At 37.6% G+C, this 21,313-nt stretch overlaps 2 protein-coding genes across 4 annotated transcripts in view; one reads left to right on the top strand and one right to left on the bottom strand.

Annotated features, from left to right (window-relative positions):
* The window catches only part of LOC139763864 (ES1 protein homolog, mitochondrial-like), a 42,267-nt gene that overhangs the window by 12,250 nt on the left and 8,704 nt on the right, over positions 1-21,313 (bottom strand). Inside the window, exons 1-2 of one of the 3 annotated variants that reach the window (XM_071690213.1) lie at positions 2,325-2,474; positions 144-284 (exon numbers count right to left, since the gene is read on the bottom strand). In XM_071690213.1, the coding sequence (XP_071546314.1) occupies positions 144-284; positions 2,325-2,459 (276 nt within the window). In that variant the 5' untranslated portion in view covers positions 2,460-2,474. Of the gene's footprint in view, positions 1-143; positions 285-1,674; positions 1,867-2,324; positions 2,475-21,313 lie in introns of those variants that run through there. The other 2 variants (XM_071690214.1, XM_071690215.1) reach the window with 2 other exon arrangements.
* LOC139763862 (uncharacterized) lies at positions 2,772-19,760 on the top strand. The gene is made up of 4 exons (XM_071690210.1): positions 2,772-3,010; positions 6,012-8,676; positions 10,945-11,079; positions 11,578-19,760. The coding sequence occupies exons 1-4, from the start codon at positions 2,787-2,789 to the stop codon at positions 11,764-11,766; spliced, it is 3,213 nt and encodes a 1,070-aa protein (XP_071546311.1). The 5' UTR covers positions 2,772-2,786; the 3' UTR covers positions 11,767-19,760.

Below are 21,313 nucleotides of genomic sequence, written 5' to 3'. Positions count from 1 at the left end.
CCAACTACTATCTACTGAATAAAGGTATTAACAAAATAAAATACAAGAAAACTTAGACTAAATATACATACATAACCTACAATAATTAAGCATATTTGCACAATCCTGAAGACTACATATAGACACAAGTCCAAATGCCTTACCTTGGTATGGTCGATAACATGCATTTGTGGAGCATCAGGCGCAAAACAGACAACATCTGCCCCATCCCTTGTCAGACTAACTAGAGCAGCTGATGCTTCATGAATTTCTGATCCATCATAAACTCCAGACCCAGAGAGAACCTGTGAAATATTGGCAAGGGTGAGAACCCACGAGACTGGAAGGTATGATTAGAGAGGAATTCTAAAGTGTCTATGTGGTTAGAAAGAAGTGATTACAAGCCCAGTAAGCAACCTTTCAATAACCATGACAACTGGGTTTTAAGTCATAAGGAAAAAAATGGTTTTGATATTTTTGTGCACCTTTCCATAATGGTGTACTGGAATAGGCATCCACTCCCCTACCCCAAAAGAAAAAGAGTTGAATTTCAAAAACACAAGCATTCTCACAGATGCTTCCAAATCACTCGCTCTCATGATCCTTCTCATGGCATGGTGCATAGGCACTAATAATCACCCTTCTCTTGCAATCTACTTTCATCTTTACCCAAATCAGTCTACAGCTCACTTCCTTACACTTTTTCCTACATCTCCTTCAACAGTAGTGCTACCCCTTCCTTATATTTTTCCCTCACACCAACCCATGACTTTACTCCTAAGACATACCCAAATCATTCTTCCCCTTAAGTTTCATTTCCCACAAAGTTAGAACATACAGGTTGGTTTCCCCAAACATACTATCTCCTTTCCTCTCATCTTGGTTACATCCACCCCCCCCCCCCAAACACACACACACACACACACACACACACACACACACAGCCTGAGCCTTAGAGAAGGTGAGCAGTCCTGGTTTTGCTCCTTCTTTCCATCTTTCAGGAAATGACATACAAGGAGTGGAGGAGGGAGACTAGGAGCAGTCAGGCCTCTACATTCATATTTGTAATCATAAGGAGCTACAAAAAACATCTAAAGCTTATGCAGATATTTGGAACCTATCTTAACATATAAAATAATTATACCACCATAAGAACGATACAAATCAACTAAGTTATACTTAATACAAAGCTAGACCAACTGCAGTGAAGCAATCACTTTAAAGAATGTTAAGTTTGGTCATATTTTTCAGGACTGGGATGGTTTAGCAGTAAAGTTTTACACTAAGGACACCACACAAATAAGCAAAGGATCTGGATGGAATGAACTGGTGTGGTTTCTTTTGATACTGATGTTAGAATCATCACACTACTAAACCCACTGCAGAACATGGATCAATATATGATGACAATGTTGATAAATTGCTTAAATCTTTAAGTGCCATAAAGTTTCAATTTCACGTGAGGGCTGCCACCCTTGAGCATAACGAGAGGAGCCTCGAGTTAAAATGTCCTTTTCATTAAAGTGACCTTTATTGGTCAGGTTTAAGTCCAGACCCAACCCAGGGGTAGTCTCGCCACACTTAAGGGGATCAAGTCTGTCATTCCGGCAAAATCCACCCAGAGAATTTTCTAGTTAGACTTGGACCGGTCGGGCAAGAACTCTTGAAGAGGTTATTTTCTGTCCTGTAACGTACCACAGCCACAGTTGGTGCTTGCAACGAGGTGCTGCTGGAGAACCAACGCACAGAGAGGTTCCTAAATGCTGTTCTTGTCAATGAGAACATCTTTCCAGAGTGTAAATGAGACTCGTCTGCCGCTCCAAGTGCACAGCTTCACCAGCTAAACAGCTGAGTGTCCAGCTATCCGGTTACATGACCATGGCTTCCCTGATGGCAAGATGTGCTATCTCGCCCATATATCAGAATTCACACCCTCAATTTGCCCTTAACTTAACAATAATAAGTTGAATTTTACATGCAAGGAAGTGGTAAGATATAGAGCAAGGGTAGATCAACTGGTATTATTGTTTCTCTAAGTCGGACACTCGATTTGAGGGATTGGCGAGGGGACATATTTTAAGATGGGTATTACAAACTGCTTATTGAGAAGATAAGAAGCATATGGCCTCTCTAATCTATACCCTGACCAGAAATTATGAGCACAGCATCTATCACTAACGTGCATGGAACCTTCATGGTAAATCATCCATTATTAGCGCCACGGGCACTTATAAGGCTGGGCTAAATAAAGACAACTGGAAGTGATGCATTTCTATCAACATGAGTTAAATCATCACATACTCATACTAATGAGGATCTAATATTTGAGGGGTTTGTCATTATACCTGAGCATTAAGACGCGAACTAACAACACAGAGCGAGTTACCAGGTTTGAGGCGGCCAAGCGGCCTCAGCCTCGCACCGCGCCGATAGATCAGGTGGCTCTTCAGTGAAGTCACTAGATAATCTAATGGTTGCATGTATGTCCTGCTAATCAACCATAATTAAATGAAACAAAGGACAATGATAGAAATGGAAGCTGCGCATGCGCAAATCCTCATTGAATCAGACCTGAGTAAAAATTAGCTTCCAATATATACAATTATTTATCTTTATAAATGGTTCAGTTTGTGAGTTACAGACCGTGTATTTTGTCCAAAACTACAAATATGATATTTTTAGAAGCTTCTCATTTCAGGTGTATGATAATTGAATATCAGAATGTATAGAATAAGTCAACCAATCGCTTCTGGAAGGATGATAGGGCGTTATTTATATTTGAAAGTGAAAGGAGGTGAACGATAGTAATGGAACAGTCCAGGAGTCTGGCAGTGATGTGTTCCTCAGCGCTCAGCAAAGATGGCGATACTGAAATGAAGAAAATGGAGGACCCACAACCCCCTAGTATTGATATATGTAGAGGTCAAAAACTCGAAGTGACGGTGGTAGATGCCCAACTTGACCTCCTTCTCGTATCATATGAACATGGCACTCAAGTTTTTCAAGGAGTTTTGCTCGATTCAACCAAAGGGTAAGGAGAAAAAGGACGAAATATTTGAGCGGTACCGTCGCAGCTTGCCATGTTTGCCACCATGGGCTCAGAAATATGCATGTCTGTTGCTTCAAATTTCTCTTGAACCATAAAGCTTTAGACTTTCATATATATACCAAACTTTTCAATGAGATGTTGTGCAGTGGATGAGAAGTAAAGCCTCTTTCTGAAAGATGTAAGTTGTTTTTTATCATATGTACATAAGAGTGGAATAGCAGGGGCTCAGACATATATATTTTGAACAATAATTCTCCTAGTCCTGAATTATTCTTCTTCCAAACATCATTTACTTTTATTGAAGAATGAAGAGATTCATAAAGTAAGGATAATCACTGAGAATAACCAGTGAATGTTGAATGATGCCCCTACATATGCAGCACATATTTCAAAATTTATATCACACAAATAATGTTTTTCATGTAGTCTTCCCATGCAAATTATGATACACCAGAATGCAAGAAAGTACACTCTATACAAAATATACCTTTAAAGACGGGTAGTAGTAAGGGAATATCTTTAAGAGTTCTACTTTATATATGGTAGGCCTGTTTGCTACTTATAAGGCAAGATTTAGGGTAGTAGATATATAATCAGGCCTTTCCCGTTGTATATTTTAGCTCTAGATAAATGAGAGATGAATATGTTCACATTTACTTTAATCATTATACTTAGTATGGGTACTTTACATATGTATGCCTAATTCATAGTGCATTCAGCTAGGGTGCATATTATCAACAAATGTTTGTGTCTTATTCATGTGTTTGTAGAATAACTGCTGTAGTTCTAAATAAGAAATCTATACAGAGAACTTATTTGTTTTATATGAGAATATTCTAAGTAGTTATTATATATAATTTGAATTGAAAAACTGGGTTTAGCAAGTAGTGAGTGCCAGATTTGCCACACAAGGTGAAGATAGTACCCCTATAATATACTGTTAACATATAACACACACACACACACACACACACACACATATATATATATATATATATATATATATATATATATATATATATATATTTTTTTTTTTTATTATTATTATTATTATTTTGCTTTGTCACTGTCTCCCACGTTAGTGAGGTAGCGCTAGGAAACAGACGAAAGAATGGCCCAACCCACCCGCATACACATGTATATACATACACGTCCACACACACAAATATGCATACCTATACATCTCAATGTACACATATATATACACACACAGACATATACATATATACACATGTACATAATTCATACTGTCTGCCTTTATTTATTCCCATCGCCACTCCGCCACACATGGAATACCAACCCCTCCCCCCTCATGTGTGCGAGGTAGCGCTAGGAAAATACAACAAAGGCCCCATTTGTTCACACTCAGTCTCTAGCTGTCATGTAATAATGCACCGAAACCACAGCTCCCTTTCCACATCCAGGCCACACAGAACTTTCCATGGTCTACCCCAGACGCTTCACATGCCCTGGTTCAATCCACTGACAGCATGTCGACCCCGGTATACCACATCGTTCCAATTCACTCTATTCCTTGCATGCCTTTCACCCTCCTGCATGTTCAGGCCCCGATCACTCAAAATCTTTTTCACTCCATCTTTCCACATCCAATTTGGTCTCTCACTTCTCTTCATTCCCTCCACCTCTGACATATATATCCTCTTTGTCGATCTTTCCTCACTCATTCTCTCCATGTGACCAAACCATTTCAAAACACCCTCTTCTGCTCTCTCAACCACACTCTTTTTATTATCACACATCTCTCTTACCCTTTCATTACTTACTCGATCAAACCACCTCACACCACATATTGCCCTCAAACATCTCATTTCCAGCACATCCACCCTCCTCCGCACAACTCTATCTATAGCCTATGCTTCGCAACCATATAACATTGTTGGAACCACTATTCCTTCAAACATACCCATTTTTACTTTCCAAGATAACGTTCTCGACTTCCACACATTTTTCAACGCTCCCAGAACTTTCGCCTCCTCCCCCACCCTATGACTCACTTCCACTTCTATGTTTCCATCCGCTGCCAAATCTACACCCAGATATCTAAAACACTTCACTTCCTCCAGTTTTTCTCCATTCAAACTTACCTCCCAGTTGACTTGTCCCTCAACCCTACTGTACCCAATAACCTTGCTCTTATTCACATTTACTCTCAGCTTTCTTCTTTCACACACTTTATCAAAGTCAGTCACCAGCTTCTGCAGTTTCTCACCCGAATCAGCCACCAGCGCTGTATCATCAGCGTGTGTGTGTGTGTGTGTGTGTATGTGTATGTATTTTATTCATTATACTTTATCGCTGTTTCACGCATCAACAAGGTAGCACCTCGAAACAGACGAAGAATGGCCCATGCACTCATATATACATATATACACATATACATACATATACATACACATACACTGACTTAAACATATATACATGTGTACACATTCATACCTGCTTGCCTTCATCCATTCCTGGCGCTACCCCACCCCACAGGAAACAGTATGGCTTCCCCCTGCTTCAGTGAGGTAGCACCAGGAAAACAGACAAAAAGGCCACATTCGTTCACACTCAGTCTCTAGCTTTCAAGTGTAATATATAATGAGGGGCTGGAAATCTTCCCTTCCTTCACTCATGTTATGTATAAAATATTAATACATAAAGAAAGGAATAACTATGGCTGACAAGAAAAAAGAGCATTAAGAATGTTTACACTTCATTTATAAGATTTTGGAAAAGGATGTAAGCAGCATTTTATCATCACTAGCCTTTACAGATAACAATTCTAGAATTGATAGTTACTTCTTATGCTGCATATGTATGTAAGAGAATTTTAGTTTTGCCTTGTTACTGACCAAGCTTTTCATGTGAATTCTCTTGAATCTCTTTTGGACACTTTAGTTCTTATATATACCTATTTTAGTACAGTTAATATAGAGGTTCTATTCCCCAAAAGTTATATATATTGCTTTCTTTTCAGGCGACTTCCATGTGGAATTTATCCTCCAGGGGGAGAATTTCCACCAGATCCTCCAAAAGACTCAACACCAGTATCAGATAACGATGATAAACTTTACTCTGTGAAGCAGCGCCACACTTACTTTCAACAAGACACTGCTCCCGCAGATTTGAATTCAAAAGCAAAGAAGGGAGTACAGCTCAGACAGTCAATCTCTCTTACTCAGCGTTTCAAGAACTCTCGTATGACAGTACGTTTAAGGCCAAGACAGGTGTTATGCTCTAAATGTCAATCCATATGTAATGAGAAATCTGAAAATGTCAGTGGAGCAAAAGGCCAAAGAGCGACTGAGCCACCAACAGCAGTTAAACCAAGTAATGAGACTCGTGGAAATACGAGAAGTTCTAGAGACAGAAATTCCCAAGAACATCACAGCAATAGTTCATCACAAAACAAAAGGGCAGAAAAGACACCACAGAAGAATGTACAGTTGGTTCCTAAATTGGTAAAATTGAAACCTAGTGAAATAGAAGCTGCAACTAATAAAGGGGTCAGTTGTTTGAGAAAAAGTTCACAGACTCGTGGTTCACGAAGTGATTCTGATTCGTGTGACAGTGAAATAAGTGTTGGTTCTAACACTGCATATTCAGTATCAGGAAGTAATAGTGCATCAGATGGTAGAGTACCAAAGTTGAAGTTATCAGCTAATCTTTGTCCGGTAGACCCAACAGAGGTCAGGCGCAAGGGTCGCATTCCTAAGATGACCATTTCAACACTTAATCTAGCCTTACAATCCAATGAAGCATCCAAAGAAAATTGGGAGGATGAGAGTTGTGAATTAAAAAGCCAGAGTATACCTAAAATGATACTGTCCACATCGGGTATTGTCTCAGAAGCAGTTGACAAAAAAGATAAAGAGGGTGGGAAAGGTAGAAAGCTTTCTGATTCAGTTGAGTCTCAAACAGATGCAAAGGAACTGAGATTAAGATCAGGTAATGTGCACAAGTTAACAGTTGCAACAGCAGGTCATCAAGATTTCGGAGAATCAGCTGATCGAGTATCACCCATACCAAAGTTAACAATTCTCCCCTTAATTCAAAAGAAAGACAGTCAAGAGGAGAAGGACACAGGTGATGTTAAACATCATAAATTAGGGAAAATATGCGTAGATGAGACCTTGCCTGAGAAAATGAGCTTAAGAAAGAAACGATCCTTGGGTTCAATGGAAGATTTATGGGACGAAAGTGTCTTCGATGAAACTGCAAAAAAGCACAAAAGAGAAGAGATTGAGGAAGAGAATGAGGTAAGCGACACTCAGAAACTTTCAGGTGAAGATAAAGATGGATTAGATGGAGATAAACCTAAGGCAACACCAGTCCTTAAAATTTCTTTTGGCCCAGAAGGAAAAGGAACAGTTCTTAAAATCCCGTCTAAGAGCACTGTTGTGACTATCAGTAACCCAGAGTTAGATACTGAAGAAGAGATGACTAGAAAATGCAAAGATATGAGTGCAAAAGCAGCCAAAAAAGCATTGAAGAAGGCTAAAAAGGAAGCTCAAAAGAAGACTATGCTTGGTGGAGCTTCACCCGCTTATATTATGGGAGGAATGTCACCAAGGTTTGGAGGTATGTCCCCTCTCAGGCTTGGTGGAATGTCCCCTGCAAGATTAGGAGGTTTCTCCCCAGTAAGATTTGGTGGTACATCTCCAGCTCGATTTGGAGGCATGTCTCCTGCTAGAGCTGCTGCAGTTGATCTTTCAACTCGTGATTTGCCTCCAAAAAAACACAAGCATAAAGTCAAACACAAGAAGAAGCACAAAGATGAACGAAGGCATAAATCACCAGATGAGACAAAAGCCCAGGTGGAACTCAAAGATCATAAAGAGGGTGCCATGCATCTACCAGATCCAATAGACCCAGATATCCCAGTGGAAAATATTACTCCAGATTTACAATGGAACTCATCTGAGGGAGCTGAATATCATACTGATCAGTCACCTCAATCAGCGCTCAGTCTATCTGCTTTAAACTCACAGTCAACTTCTAACCCAGGAATTCCTTTGCAACCATCTCGACATAAACTGTCAATATCCATAAAAAGAGTCAGCAATGCTAGTTATGTAGCATGTGATTCAAGTCATTCTGATGGTGAAAGAACTGTCACCCCAACTAATCCTAGTAGGACTGTCACTCCAACTAATCCTAGTTGTAATGAAGATGTAGAGGGCAGTCCTCAAGAAATAACATTTGAAGTTGATGACATCAAACGGGAAAAATCCCTTATGGCTACATTTGAAACAGAGGAGTATGGTAAAGATGCATCCTCAAAAGTACCTCAGTCCTATGAATTGGAAGGTGCCAGAACTGAAAATTCAGCGTCAGTAATTGACACAGTAGATGACAGAGGTGATCAACCTCCTACAAGTACATATGGAATGGAAACACCAGAGCCCTCCCTTTCAGGTAGTGATTCTCCAGGTAGTGATGACACTTGCAATGGTTCAATTCCAGACTTTCCAAGCAGTGTTCCAAATCTAGAAGGATCTGATGGACATCCAAGTGCTGCCCTCTTAATGAAGTTCAGCTGGCAGGAAGTAGAGCAATGTGAGATTGGAGAAGGAAAAGTTATGACTGTTGGGGATGTTGTCTGGGGCAAGATTCATGGCTTTCCCTGGTGGCCAGCAAAGGTCTGTACATTTTCTAAAGATTTCTTAAATATTCTAGTGTAGTTATTCAGTCAGTTGCATGAAATATTTACTTAATTGTTTATGTATAAGATTTCTTTTAATTCATTAAATGTTTTTGATACAGATTTCAATCTTTTGAAACAAACTTTAAAATGTACATAATGTAAGAGATGCTTGTAATACATTATGCTTGCAATGCAGTTGTTAATAATGAATAATTTTAGCAGCTTATGGTGCTCAGATAATATGTATTTGATATATTTATTCTTAATGGTACTCATAGTATGTATTTCATATATTCTTAATGGTGCTCAGATGATATGTTTTTGATATATTCTTTCTATATATGTGTTTTCTGAAACATGTGTGTCTGTAAAGGTCACAGCTATAAAGTAGCTTGAACATCTGATGACTGACTGTGCCAGCTGTGAGATTCCATTGCATATGTGGTAGTTTGTAAGATTTAATCATATTCAGTGTAATTTGATCTATCCATGGAGAGAGGGAAAGAAAGAATACAAGCCTTGTGTCTCCTACATGTAAAAGGTGGCTAATAAGGATGGAAGCAGGGAACTGGAAACCCTTCCCCCCTTGTATTTTAGTATCTAAAATGGGAACTGAAGAAGGAGCCAAGTGAGAGTGCTTATACTCCTCAAAGGTTCAGGTTTAGAGTGTCTGAATGTGCATGGATGTAACCAGGATGAAAGGAAGGGAAAGATAGAGAGTATGTTTAGGGAGATGAAACAGGATATTCTGTCTCTGAGTGAAACTAAGGTCATGGAGAAGGGAGAAGAATGGTTGGGGAAGGTCCATGGGATAAAGTTTAGAGTTAGTTTAAGGGTAAAGGCAAAGGAGAGGGTGGCACTTCTGCTGAAGGAAAGTGTGATGTGTTAAACAGTGAAGAGAAGCGAGCTTCAGACTGATATTGGCAAGAATGAAAGTGGCCATGAGAGATGGGTGATTGTAAGTGCTTATACACCTGGTAGTGAGAGGAGTGAGAAAGGAAGGCAAGTGCTTTGGAAGGAGCTGATTGAGTGTGTCAGCAATTTTGATGTAAAGGATTGAGTGCTAATGGTGGGAAATTCGAAGGCAAGAGTGGGTATGTCAGTTGATGGTACAAGTGGGAGTCATGGGCTACCCTTTGCAAATGAAAAGGTGATCAGCATGTTGAGTTTTGTGCTGAAAAAAGACTAGTGATTAGGAATACCTGGTTCAAAAAAATGCTTACATAACTATACAAGGGTGAGTGGGGTCAGTGATAAGTAGGCATTATTGGATTATGTACTAATTGTCTGGGATACAAAGGAGAGACTGTTGGAAGTGGATTCATTGAAAGGGTCATCTAGTGGGATGCCTTACCTCTTTTAGGTGGAGACAACTATAAAAGTTTCTAATGGCTTTAGAAAAGAGCACTGGTGGAATGCCTATATAGCATCATAGTATGGGGGCTAAAGTGAACCATGGGGTGGTTAAGGGGGCAGGTGCATTGAAAAGTGTTTGCAAAGGCACATCACTATCTTGAAGGCCAGAAATGGATATGTCTAATGATATAGGAGTACCTACAGTGCCTTAGACATGCTTGTCATGGGCCCTAAGTAGAAAAGAATGAAAGAGGGTAATATAATGGAAGTGAAATCCTTGAGGGCAAGAAGTGGTGTGAGGAGGGTTAATTGTGTAATGAATGACATTGTATGAGAGAGAGGCAAATTAAGTTAAGTATCATTGTGAAAGGTGAAATATGTGTGTTGAAGTTGTTTGGAGACTAGGAGAGGATAAAGAAAGAATGACTTGAGTAAGAGAATGTGTAGTGTCAGAAGTGAAGAAAATACGGGGGGGGGGGGAGGAAGTTGAAAGGATGGAGTGAATATGTGTGCGTCGGAAGTGAAGGAAATAAGGGGGATGCATAGACTGGGAAGATGATGGAAGGATGTAGTGAGAAAACCCTCTAGTTATCAGGGCCTGAACATGCAGCAGTGAGAAGCACACTGGATAGAAAGAATTGGAGCACTGCAGAGTACAGGGGGAATATGTGTTTCTGTTGAGCTGAAGCAAGGTATATAAAATGGTATGAGGAAATCACAGAAAGGTTATGAGGCTTGGTTGTGGATTATACATTATGTGGATGGTGCATTATGCTTGATTGCTAGAGAATGGATGCGAATAGATGAGGCTGTTCCTTGCATTACCTAATCATACTGGAACTGGTTTGAAAATGAAATATGATGTGGTTCTTTTGTTACTGTGATTGGTCATTTTCTTGTTCTAAAGGTGATGGCAATCCGTGTTTTACGCGAAGGAAGTGGTGACACAAAGTGGCAACAGGCACATGTCAGTTGGTATGGCTCATCTACATCTTCCCTTATGCCAGCTAACACTTTGCAGCCTTTCCTCCAAATGTTCAAGGTAGGAATACCATATGCCTCCTAAAACTGAACTCAGTGGTCAGCTTGGATGGCACACGGAGTAGTACTGTCATTCATTTATACCTTCCATGACTCATTATTGAATAGGTTAGATACATGAGGAATGATTTATATGCTTCAAATACTAGACCTGCTTTAAGTAAAAGGAAATTATGAATTCTCTCCTTATCTTTATTTGCCTATCCCGCTGCCAAGATTATGACTCTTGTTTTGCAGGAAATGTAATAACTTGGCCATGTGCCGAGTGTATCCAGCCATAAACATATGCCATTATTACGTATAATCTTCTTGTTTCTTGTGACAGTGCTTAGAATTAATGCAGATTTTTGTTGTTTAAATTTAGGTTAATTTATATATAATTATAAGTTTGGTAAATTCCTGTACAGTGCAGTGGGAAGTCAGTTGTAGCACATTTCATTTAATGAAAAACATTTCTTCTTGCACCTCCTACAAAAACTGTGAATATCTCATTTTTCAGACGAGATATAACAAACGAAAGAGAGGGCCATATAGGGAAGCCATCAAACAAGCAACATGTGAAGCAGAGCAGATTCTCTCACATGATTTTGATTTCCAAGACAGAGAGGAGGAGCAACAACAACAACAGCATCAGACTCCAGAGAACCTGCTTGGAGCATCCCCTCGTGAAGTGGATGTGGTTAGCTGAGACATGCATGTGGTAAGACTGAGGGTGGATTAGATTCATTGTTAACTGAAGCAGCAGATAAGCTTTAAACATAAACTTACTTAAGACAGTAGCTCATGAATAATTAATCTTCAGCCATTGTGCTGTAAAGCAAAAGATATGTTCCCTATAACATCAGATAGATTGTGTGGTGCTGTTAGGAAATATAGTTTGTGATGAAGACATTACTATATGCAGTCTTTTTTTTTGTTTTTCAATATCCGAGATTTTGAACATGGTTAATGGCAGCTCATTAATGTTACAGAGAGTTTTGGTGCTTATTTGTAATAACTTGTTTTGTTTGGTAATATGATGGCAAATGTTGTCTGCAGATAACAGTTTCTTAAGGATAATATGTTTCAGAATTAGAATGGAAATCTTTTGCTTCCCTCTGTCACATTTTTGGTAATAAGAAGCCCTAAAGATGTTAGATATTCAAAATTTGGTTTTGAAATATGAAAGATCAAAATTGACTTTTGATACTTTGAAGATGATCAATATTACTTTCATTCATCATTATGGGACTTTTTTTTCAGTTCATAGAAATATAAGAGGAACCTGACTGTGAACATAATATATATGTACATCAAATATCTCCCTAAATACCCTTGCTTCCTAAATACTAACACAAATTCATTTGAAGTGTATTACCTCACATTATCAGCTGAATTATGTTGCATTTCTTGCTCAAACATCCCTGCCCTACATCATGTGTTAGTACACCTCAATAAACTGTTACTCAGTTATATGTATTATGGAAGTTTAATATGGTTTGATATAATACTTGACATTTCCAGTAAATGTTGAGCATACACAGTCATGCAGATTCACACAGGATTATTCTTTTATCTTGATATGTTCATTTCATTTGGCTGTGATAAAGTGGAACAAAACTAAAAGAAAGAAGGGAACTAAGTATGAATGTATACTACAAGTAGAGGTACTTGTACAACAGAAATCTGTGAACATCAAGTGTGGACTGCATTAAGGGCATTGCTTTATGTTTTTGGGAGTGCTGTCTATATGTTTTATTGGTACTCCTTGAAGTTTCATATTGGTAGGACACTTGAATTTTCAGGATCTTAGTAGGCACACATATTTATTTTTTCTAGCAGCAAGATGATTTAACAAACTGTGATTTTTCAGATGACCGGTAACTTTAGGAGAATAGTGTGTGGCAAACTTAAGTTTTACACACTCATCTATTTTATTACTATTGAATTTAGTTTATTAAGCAGTTTTATGAACAAAATAGATGAAACTTACGTTTCATGAATTTTCACCTCCTATTGCAAGACACTTTAACTTAGTGAGAGTAATGAGTGTGTGAGGTAAGGTGGCAGTCCAATATGGATAATTGAATAGTGCCCTGCAGTATTAATGTGCTGTACTGCTAATTTCTGAGCAAGGATGCGGTTGTCAGAGGCAGGCAAGTTTTTGCAGTGTTCATTACTTGGAGCACAAAGCTAGCCACTTCATTAAAGACACAGATTAACAAGAAAAAGATATATATATATATATATATATATATATATATATATATATATATATATATATATATATATATTGCTCAGGAAGTTGGCATCTGATTTGGGGAACTGGTATCAAGATTATATTAGAATCATGTAATGGATTTGACTTCCATTGGAGTTCAACTTGATGATTGTCATGTCTTGGGATAAAGAAGTGTCACTTATGAAATAATTATTACTCATGAAGGAAGATCTTACAAGGTAAGCCATTAATACAAGTGCCATATACAAATTCACATATATGTGAAGTCAAAATATTAGATGTCATTGAACGTATTGAATGCCCATAGAAAGATGTAAAATAGGTCGTTAAGACAGAACTAAGAAGTACCCATAGTACCATGTTTCATATTAAATGCCAACAGGTAGTGCCCTTGAAGGTGAAAATTCTGATAAAAATAAAGTTAAATCATATCTTTGTCCAGTATATGTTTATTATTCTAAATCTCAAACCTCATTAAATATAATATATAGAGCTCAGAAGGAATTATTATATTATGATAATTAGTCCTACTGGCATTTCTGTACATAAGCTGTAGTCTTATACATGATATGTTTTTTAGATATCAAATGTTTTTTTATATATGACATCTGCTGATGTCAAATGTAGCAGTGATATATAGTGTAAGTTGTTGTCTTTCCCATTATAATACAGGACTATGAATTTGTTTAATATCGTGCTTGCCATTTATTTATTTTTTAATTTTTTTGATGGTATGAATGCCTACATATGTCTACACATTTACTTTTATGGCATTGGCAGAAGTAATCTGGGTTACAAATAATTGGCGTTAGCAATATTGGTTAACATTGTTTTGTTTTCCCATTGCTCTGATCTAACAGAGCATCAAGATCAGAAAAGATAACATTGATTATGTTAAACCTGAAAGTAATTTCCTTGCATACAAAACGTATGAGCAAGCATGTTTTTTGAGTTCTTACGCCATATTGCATATATATGTATAGTAAAGCCTAATGTTATAAGATCTTCCAGAATTATTTTATTTTTATTATTTCTTGTAAATATTCTATACACCACTGTCATTATTGTTATAAGCATATCATTTTATTGTTTGTTTTCCTTCCATCTCAGTTTTGTGTTAGGTATCATTAAATGTTCATTCTCAAGAGATGATCATCTGTTGATGTACAGTGATCAATCAAGCAGGGTATTACTCATAATTGACCTCATCAGTAACTCACATCATCAAATAAATTTTTGTAAAACAAGATTGTCGATTGATTTGTGCCATTCATGAACTGTCTTGCATATTATTTAGACTGAGCCATTATTTACCCAGTGTTCAGTATTGTTAAGATAGAATTGCACTTGCTTAGGTATTTTGCTTGCTACCAGTAATATTGAATTTGGTACATTTTTATATATCACCTGAATATGTGAGTGTATGTATATTAATTTTTTTTTCACAGAATCTCACTAGAAATAATTGAATTTGCATAATACAATACTGCTATGTTAGGAAGTTCTGAAGGTGGGAGACAGAGGCACCTACAGAATGATAAGTAAATCTTTTGAGCTTTCATTTGTATGTTAGTGATAGTTCTTACTCTGTAACACTTTGTCAACTTTTTCAAGTTTTTTGAATTCACCAAAGGATTAAGGGTCTGTTATATATAAGATAATGTTTGGATGGCCACTTTTTTCTTTTTTAGAAAAAAATTGCACCTCTTCTGGTACTGTGTTTTTCATTTAAAAAAAAGGTAAAGAGTGAAAGACATATCAGTTGATTTGGTGTATGAAACATAAGAAAAGAGGCATATGCAATCAGTCACTGCAAAAAATTTTTCATGCATTACATATTTTTTGATATTTTACCTTTTAGTAATTACTTTACAGTATTGTTTTTAACCAGTTTATCTCACTTGCTACCTATGTTTGTGGGAATATATATGCATGTGTATATAAATGACTGGTAAATGTGGGTAAATGTGAGCAAATGAGACTATTCTTCGTCTGTTCTCTCAGTGCTGCCTCATGACTTGGGAAAATTCAGTTAGGTATGAAGTAGCTTGGGTAAACTATGGAAAGGTGTGAGTTAATATGGCTTTTTTTTTTTTATCTGTTCCAAGTGCTATCTCTAACATGGGAAACTCAGGCAGCACCCATGTAGCTGGCTGTCTACTGGTTGGGACCATAGATCATAAACTGATGTGATGTGTACAGAGAGTGCATGGCAGTTGAGAAGTGCTCGATGTCTTCTTTATGGTATTTGCAGTGTGAGCAGGAAGGGTCTTGGGATGTGTTGAAATGGCATTTGTAGTGTTGTATTCATGGCTGATGTCCAGAGCTTGGATGGGAATTTGGTTTGTGATTGCCTGGGGAGTGTGGTGTTACCAGGCTTCACCTGCAAGAGGTTATATCATGGATGAAAAATCACCTTTGGTTATGTGTCAACTTACTCCTGAGGAGTCCATGTTTCCTTGCTACTGGAAATAGTGCTGCCTTGGGCTGTAGGAGCCTTTAGAAAGAGGTTGTTGGTGACATTAGAAAAGGATGTAAATTGAGAGTTAGGGTGTATTAGTATCAACAAACTTTAGGGTAAATATGATGTTTTAAAAGCAGGGTAAATGTGAGAAAAACAAGGGAACAGATGGAAACATCATTGAAGGGGGCACATAGGGAGGTAACAGGCAAGAGATGAAGTGAAGAGGAGAAAGATTATAGTACTCTGAAGGAATGTTGAATTAGTTTGTTGATAGGGTAGCAGGTGTGGGGTCTTTAGGTTGCCGAGGTATGCAAAATGACATAAGTTGTGGAAAATGGATTGTGAAATGAGAAGAGGTGGTGCTCTAGCCTAAGAGGAAGTGTGCCATGATGGATGAGGTGGATGAAATTGCAGTTGAACTTTTCAGAAAATGAGGTCTAACTGTGTTGATTGTTTAGTTGGGATTTTAGATATATGTATGGCTCATGATGAGGAGCCTGAGGATTGGTAGAATGTTCAAATTAAAGAGGTATAAGTTTGTTGAGTATACCTGCACAGGAAAGTGATGATTGTGAATGAGCTAAGAGGAGCAGCTGTATGGATGTCTTACCACTTCTTGATGGAGGCTTTTGGGAAAGAGCAAAGGAAATAGGTGGTAAGAAGATGGTAAAAGTGAGTGAGCTTGGAAAGAGACTGTCTGCAGAGATACCAAGAGAGATTTGGTGAAGAGTGTCATAACATGAGGGTAAATGAAATTCTTGGAGCTAGTGAGAAATGGAAGGTATTTCAGGAGGCACTGCTTACATTTATGGATGAAGTGTGTGATATAAGGAAGATGATATGTTTGCATTTGAGAAAGGGTAGTGAGTGGGTAGAGTGAGTGCATGTGATTGAGAGATTTTCAAGAGTAAGCAACAGGAGATTGAAAAGAAGGTGCAGGGCAGAAAAAAGAGGGCAAATGAGAGCTGAGGTAAGAGGGTGTTAGCAAACTTCAAGGAGAACAAGAAAAGATTTAGAGGTGAATAGTGTGAAGAGAACAAGAAAACAAATAGGGGCATCAGTAAGGGGAGTAAGGAAGGGGTAAAGAGATAAACTGAGTATTCTGAAGGACTGTTGATTGTATTAGATGATAGGGTAGCAGATGTGGAGTGATTGGAACACTGGTATTAGAGCAAAGGAGCCATGGCAGCCAGGGCTGGGCCCAGGCTTTGGGGGTGAAGACTCATGAAGACTTAACCAGGTATTCAGGTGTATAGATTGTTTGATGAAAAGAGTTTGAAAGTAGAAAGTTAGGAGTTAATGTGAATAAGAGTATGGTTATCAAGTTTAGTAAGTGGGTAGACAGGCTAGTTGAAGTGTGAATTTGAGTGGAGAGAACCTGAAGGAAATTATGTTTTAAATACCTTGGAGTGGACATAGCAACAGATAAAACCATGGGTGCTGAAGTAAGCCATATAAGGTGGATAAAGGGGCTCATTTTCAGTTTGCACTGAAGAGCATGCAGAAGTAGAGATCACTGTCTGTGAGGACAAAGATGAGTATGTTTAATAGCATAGTTGTTCCAACAGTGTTCTTTGGATGAGAGGTGTGGGGAATAGATGAAAAAGAATGGAAGAAGGTGGATGTGTTTGATATGAAAGGCTTGAGTGCAGCTAATGTTTAGTACTGGAAGCTCTTTAAAGTTCCGTCAGGAAATTTATTGATCGGGTCCCTGTCTTTGCATAAGCCCAAACCAAAGTTGCACAAATTTTCTTTTAGAACTACATGTCATCATTTTAAGAGGCACATTTTGCAAAAACTACATGTCAGAAAAAGAGTGCCCATGTGGCATATGCAGCAAGTTGCTATCTAGTTACTGCAAGAAATGATGAGGTACAGCATTACTTGTATAATATAAATTCTGACGTAGAGGCATAAAATGCAAGATAATATAAATTGTATAAAATGTATACAATTCATCCCAGCAGTAAAATAAACATGTTGGGCTTAACCATATCCTCCATTCTATCTTGGAAACTCCACATATTCAACATGACAAAATCTTCCCAAAAGCTGGTGGTTTTGTATACGTGCCATAATTATTTCTGTTGTGATCGGCAATTTCATATCTCCAGAGGTCTTATTTACTCCAGTGTGGAGTGCTGCTCACATATTTGGGGTGGCTCTTGGTCCTCTTTCTTAACCAGAGTGAAATATACAGATTTCATTCTCATTAATTCTCCAGGCATAACCTCTCACCAACCATCCCACTCTGTCTGTCATGATGCTGTTGCCTTTTCCCTGCTCTGCAGGTCTCATTTTGGTTTGAGCTGTCTGCATTTGTCCCTCACACCAAGGTTTGGACCTATACGTTGCCAGATTAAGGCTTTGGTGGTCCCAGGCCCCTTGAGATAGGGGCCCTTCTGGTCATGTTTGGATTGCTTTCACATACAAATTAGGGCATGGTTACATGTACCTTGTATAAGTGTGATATATTTGTTGGAAAATATTATCACATAAACTGGAAGTGTGATCAATGTTCAAACTCTGAACAAAAAAATTTCTCCATAGAACTTATTTTTTCTGCAAAACTTTATGTATACATAAATCATACAGCCTTATAAATGTAAGCATGCATTTATAACTATCCAGTTAACATTCTATATTATCATGAATTATTATCTAACACCAGGACCCCTGTCTCTGAAGGGGTTTCTGCAGCTTCAAGGTCGTGATACTTCCTGTAGCAGGGAAAGATGAACTCCTTTGGAGTGAGAAGCTCCTCTATGTCAGTATCATCAACAGAAGATGATACAGCCTCATGAAAAGTGACCATTCACTTGTGGCATAACCACTAGCAGGTGGAGTTAAGTAATGCCATTAGAGTATATATAATCGGCCCTATAGATATTCTCAATATGAAGTGTCATCCAGTTTTCATGAACTGCTAAAGTACAGAGATGGGTCTCGCATATTGTATTTTTGAGAAATATTCTCAATGGCACAAGTTTTATTAATGAGAATGACTTCTCAATGGCAAATAACTCAATCCAGGTTTGAAAATATTGTCTACTTTTTAGATACCTAATGAAAGTCATACTTTCTGAGTTCAGTTTCAACAAAATTTTGAATGATGGTTTCTGAGCATATTCCTTGCATCATTTCACTACCTATGCTCAGCAGTGTTAATACCTTTAGCCACTCATCTCACATTGTTGATCTCAATTTTTTCTTAATGAATATTAGCTTGCTTAACAAAATACCCTTAGCAATTTCTGACCACTGACCAGAGTTACATTCTTAGTGAAATAAATACATTAGGAAAATTGTCTTGAACTCTTGCTCTTTCAAAAGTTTAGCTTGTGATGATGGTGATCAAGAACCTCTCCCTTTAGTAAGTGGTAGAAACTAAATGTTTTTTTGGGTAAATACTACTTTGTCCAAATCATGTTGATAATGAACAGCTAATTTGGCAGCCTCTTCTTAGAGTTCTTTGTCTTTCTTTGTGCACGAGTCTAACAACTCTGAAATAATTGAAGTAAGAGTGTACACAGCAGTTCTGTTATTTATTGCCATTTCAAGGCAAGCAATTATATGCAAGTATGTTTCCATGTGAGATTTCTGTTTTCTAGATAATATAGTCTTTTTGAATTTGCTAAGATGACAGAGGTCCACTGTCTTCACAGTTTTCAGAACATTCGAGAGTTGACACCAGTCCATACATATTGGGTTGCTTATCTGTTCCAGTGGAATGCTTACAAACTCCAAATCTATTCAAATTTGGAATTTATATTTATTATACTTTGTCGCTGTCTCACGCGTTAGTGAGGTAGAGCAAGAAACAGACAAAAGAATGGCCCAACCCACCCACATACACATGTACATACATATACGTACACACACGCACATATACATACCTATACTTTTGAACATATACATATATATATATATATATATATATATATATATATATATATATATATATATATATATATATATATACACAGACATATACATATATACACAAGTACATAATTCATACTTGCTGCCTTTATTCATTCCCATCGCCACCCTGCCACACATGAAATAACACCCCCCTCCTCCCGCACGCACAAGAGGTAGTGCTAGGAAAAGACAACAAAGGCCACATTCATTCACACTCAGTCTCTAGCTGTCATGTATAATGCACCGAAACCACAGCTCCCTTTCCACATCCAGGCCCCACAAAACTTTCCATATATATATATATATATATATATATATATATATATATATATATATATATATATATGTATATCTTTCTTTCAAAGTATTCGCCATTTCCTGCATTAGCGAGGTAGCGTTAAGAGCAGAGGACTGGGCCTTTGAGGGAATATCCTCACCTGGCCCCCGTCTCTGTTCCCTCTTTTGGAAAATTAAAAAAAAACGAGAGGGGAGGATTTCCAAAGTAGTTTGCTTGGCACCTGACTCAAGATGAATGTCACAAGTTTAGCAACTTAGCAGAACTTTGCAATTTTAAGTAAATCTTGTTTCCATGTTGATAAAAGACGTCAAAGCAAAACAACTTTAATTGGGGCAATGTTATATGGGACCTATCTGTTGTGTACCTGAGTAAGTTAAATGGGAGTAAGTAGAAATAAGATGGAAAGTTCAGTTCATGATTATATGTATGTATAAAGGTGGGTAATTCAGAATTGCTTTAAGGCTGTTTAGTTAATCATATACAGAGAAAGTTCTAATAGTTCTACATTGTGGTACAGGGAGAAAGAGCAACTATAGAATTTTTAATGTCATTATTAAACCATTATGAACAGACCTACCCAAATAATGCTGTGAATAATGCTACAAACTGATTCAAAATTCCATAATCTGCAGAACCAAATAATGTTTGGATTTTGGAATTTTATGGATTTTAGAAACATGGACCTATGGATTGTGGTAAAAATATCTTTACTTTCATCAGTTTTTTATGCCCTAAATATTACTTCATATATACTTCATGAAACATTTGATAAACAATCATAGGAATAATTGTATAGTATTTACCTTCATGATGAGAGGGCACGCTAGTTAAGTAGTGCGCATAATCCATCAAGCAAGTCACCAAATGTTACCAACTTAATCTTAACAGCTTATATTTTATGCTAAGAAAATTTTCAAAAATTTATCAATCTTACTTCCATTAGTTTGAGTTTTTGACCATCAAATTTTTTTGTCTTGAAGTTTCTTTATCAAAAGAGAATAGAAAATCTACAAAAAAAATTTTATGTAGAAATATAAGATTTTATCAGCCAGTAAGCCTAGCAGCTTTGCAATCACTGGCTGACCAAGTGTGTGTGATTTCTAATTATGTGTTACTGGGAGCGAGTTTTACATTCATGTTGCCCTATCTCTTAACACTGTATATATATGTACCATGTCTTACCTCCAACATATGCACACACACACACACACACACACACACACACCAGCCAAAGCTATACTCATTTATTGCCCAGCCCTATGGGAAGGATAAGCACTTAGGTTAGGTGTAGACCAAGTCCCATGCCCAGGATTTGAACCCATGTGGAT

The sequence above is a fragment of the Panulirus ornatus genome, chromosome 48 (genome assembly GCF_036320965.1).
Source record: "Panulirus ornatus isolate Po-2019 chromosome 48, ASM3632096v1, whole genome shotgun sequence".
In the NCBI taxonomy this organism is placed as follows: Eukaryota; Metazoa; Arthropoda; class Malacostraca; order Decapoda; family Palinuridae; genus Panulirus; species Panulirus ornatus.
This window is presented reverse-complemented; position numbering and strand designations above follow the sequence as displayed.